The 1,831-nt window shown below is 47.2% G+C and overlaps 1 protein-coding gene across 1 annotated transcript; it reads left to right on the top strand.

Moving 5' to 3' along the window:
- Positions 1 to 455: 455 nt before the first annotated feature.
- LOC107160544 (vesicle transport through interaction with t-SNAREs homolog 1B-like) lies at positions 456 to 1,368 on the top strand. The gene is given in 2 exon segments (XM_015507217.2): positions 456 to 994; positions 996 to 1,368. Coding segments are annotated over 2 exon segments (693 nt in total). The 5' UTR covers positions 456 to 470; the 3' UTR covers positions 1,165 to 1,368.
- The last annotated feature ends 463 nt before the right edge of the window (positions 1,369 to 1,831 follow it).

Raw genomic sequence — 1,831 nt, 5'->3', positions numbered from 1 at the left:
CAAGGATAACAGAGAGTGGGACCCTGTCAAGGACAGAGGCTTCCACTTCTAGGTCACTCATGACCTGATTTGTCCCAAGATCTCAGGGCTTTGTATGATCCATACTGAAAAGATGTAGAATCAGAGGTAGAGCGGTTAAGTACCCGCCATGTTCATCAAGCTGTTAAATCATAGAACTGGGTTAGAATCTGGTTCATGCAAATCTGAAGGAAAACCACGATGATCTTGCTTCTATACTCCAATGCCACCATAGTTCAGAAGACCTAGAAGCTTGTCCTTAGTCCACCTTTGATAACCGTGACTTGAACAATATCTCTAAAATAGGGATACCAAAACCCTTTGCTGGGGTTCCGGGCATTGGTGGTGTAGCGGTAGCCGTGATGGCTTTGGGATTGGGCGGCTGACCGCTGGGCTAGGAGCAGGCCCAGGGCCTAGAATCTCAGTGGCCTCTCTTTAAGCACGGCTTCACCATGGCCACCTCAGCCGCCTCCTCTGAACATTTCAAGAAGCTACACAAAATCTTCCGCGGCCTCCATGAAGATCTACGAGGGGCACCCCAGTGGCTGCTGGGGACAGCCGGGACCGAAGAAAAGAAGAAGTTGATCAGAGATTTTGATGAAAAGCACCAGGAAGCAAATGAAACGCTGGCAGAGATGGAGGAAGAGCTACGGTATGCACCCCTGTCCTTCCGTAACCCCATGATGTCTAAGCTGCGAAACTACAGGAAGGACCTTGGCAAACTCCATCGGGAGGTGAGAAGCACACCTTTGACAGCCACACCTGGGGGCCGAGGAGACATGAAGTATGGCACATATGCTTTAGAAAATGAGCATATGAATCGGCTACATTCACAAAGGGCATTGCTTCTGCAAGGCACTGAAAGCCTAAACAGGGCCACTCAAAGCATTGAGCGTTCTCATGGGATTGCTACAGAAACTGACCAGATTGGCTCAGAAATCATAGAAGAGCTGGGGGAGTAACGAGACCAGCTGGAACAAGAACAGACTGGTAAACACAAGTGAAAACTTGAGCAAAAGTCGAAAGATTCTCTGTTCGATGTCCAGAAAAGTGACGACCAACAAGCTGCTGCTTTCCATTATCATCTTATTGGAGCTAGCTATCCTGGGAGGCCTGGTTTATTACAAATTCTTTCGCAAGCATTGAAATTGCTATAGGGAAAGGTTTGGGGATCAGAACCTTGACCCTGTGGACAAATGTTATTAGGGAGTGGAATAAGCGTGTTGCTGCTGTGGGCTAACAGTTCAAGGATGCACTGTGTAGCCAGACTGGGAGGAGGAACAGCAGCCAGAAAAACCACATAGATGTGAAGGAACAATGATAAGACCAATATGATATACCAAGGTAATAAATGCAGTTTATGACTTCTGCAAAAAAAAAACAAAAAAAACCCTTTGCTGTATAAGGTAGTGAAAAGTAAGTGGTCTTATGTCACGGGTGAAGGGCCTGGCTAGGGCAAGAAATGGAGAGGGGAGGCTGGGGGCTGAAAGAGCAGGGTATGCAAAGGCTACAAAAGGGGAGACAGCAGCAGAGCTGACTCCTGGGCAATCACATGGGACTCCATGTTCCTTAACATCTTGATGTATCTGAAATCAGATAAAAAGGAATGGAAAGGCTGGAGATGTGGCTGTGCAGTAGAGTGATTACCCAATAAGCCCTGGGATCTGTAGCACAACAAAAAGTAAATAAATAGGAAAAGAGGCTGTGTGTGTGTGTGTTTGTGTTTGTGTGTGTGTGTGTGTGAGTGTGTGCACGTGCACATGTATTTTAACAGATAGGGTTTGGGCAAGGGAAAGGCAGAGGACAAGAGGGC

The sequence above is a fragment of the Marmota marmota genome, unplaced genomic scaffold (assembly GCF_001458135.2).
Source record: "Marmota marmota marmota unplaced genomic scaffold, marMar, whole genome shotgun sequence".
In the NCBI taxonomy this organism is placed as follows: Eukaryota; Metazoa; Chordata; class Mammalia; order Rodentia; family Sciuridae; genus Marmota; species Marmota marmota.
This window is presented reverse-complemented; position numbering and strand designations above follow the sequence as displayed.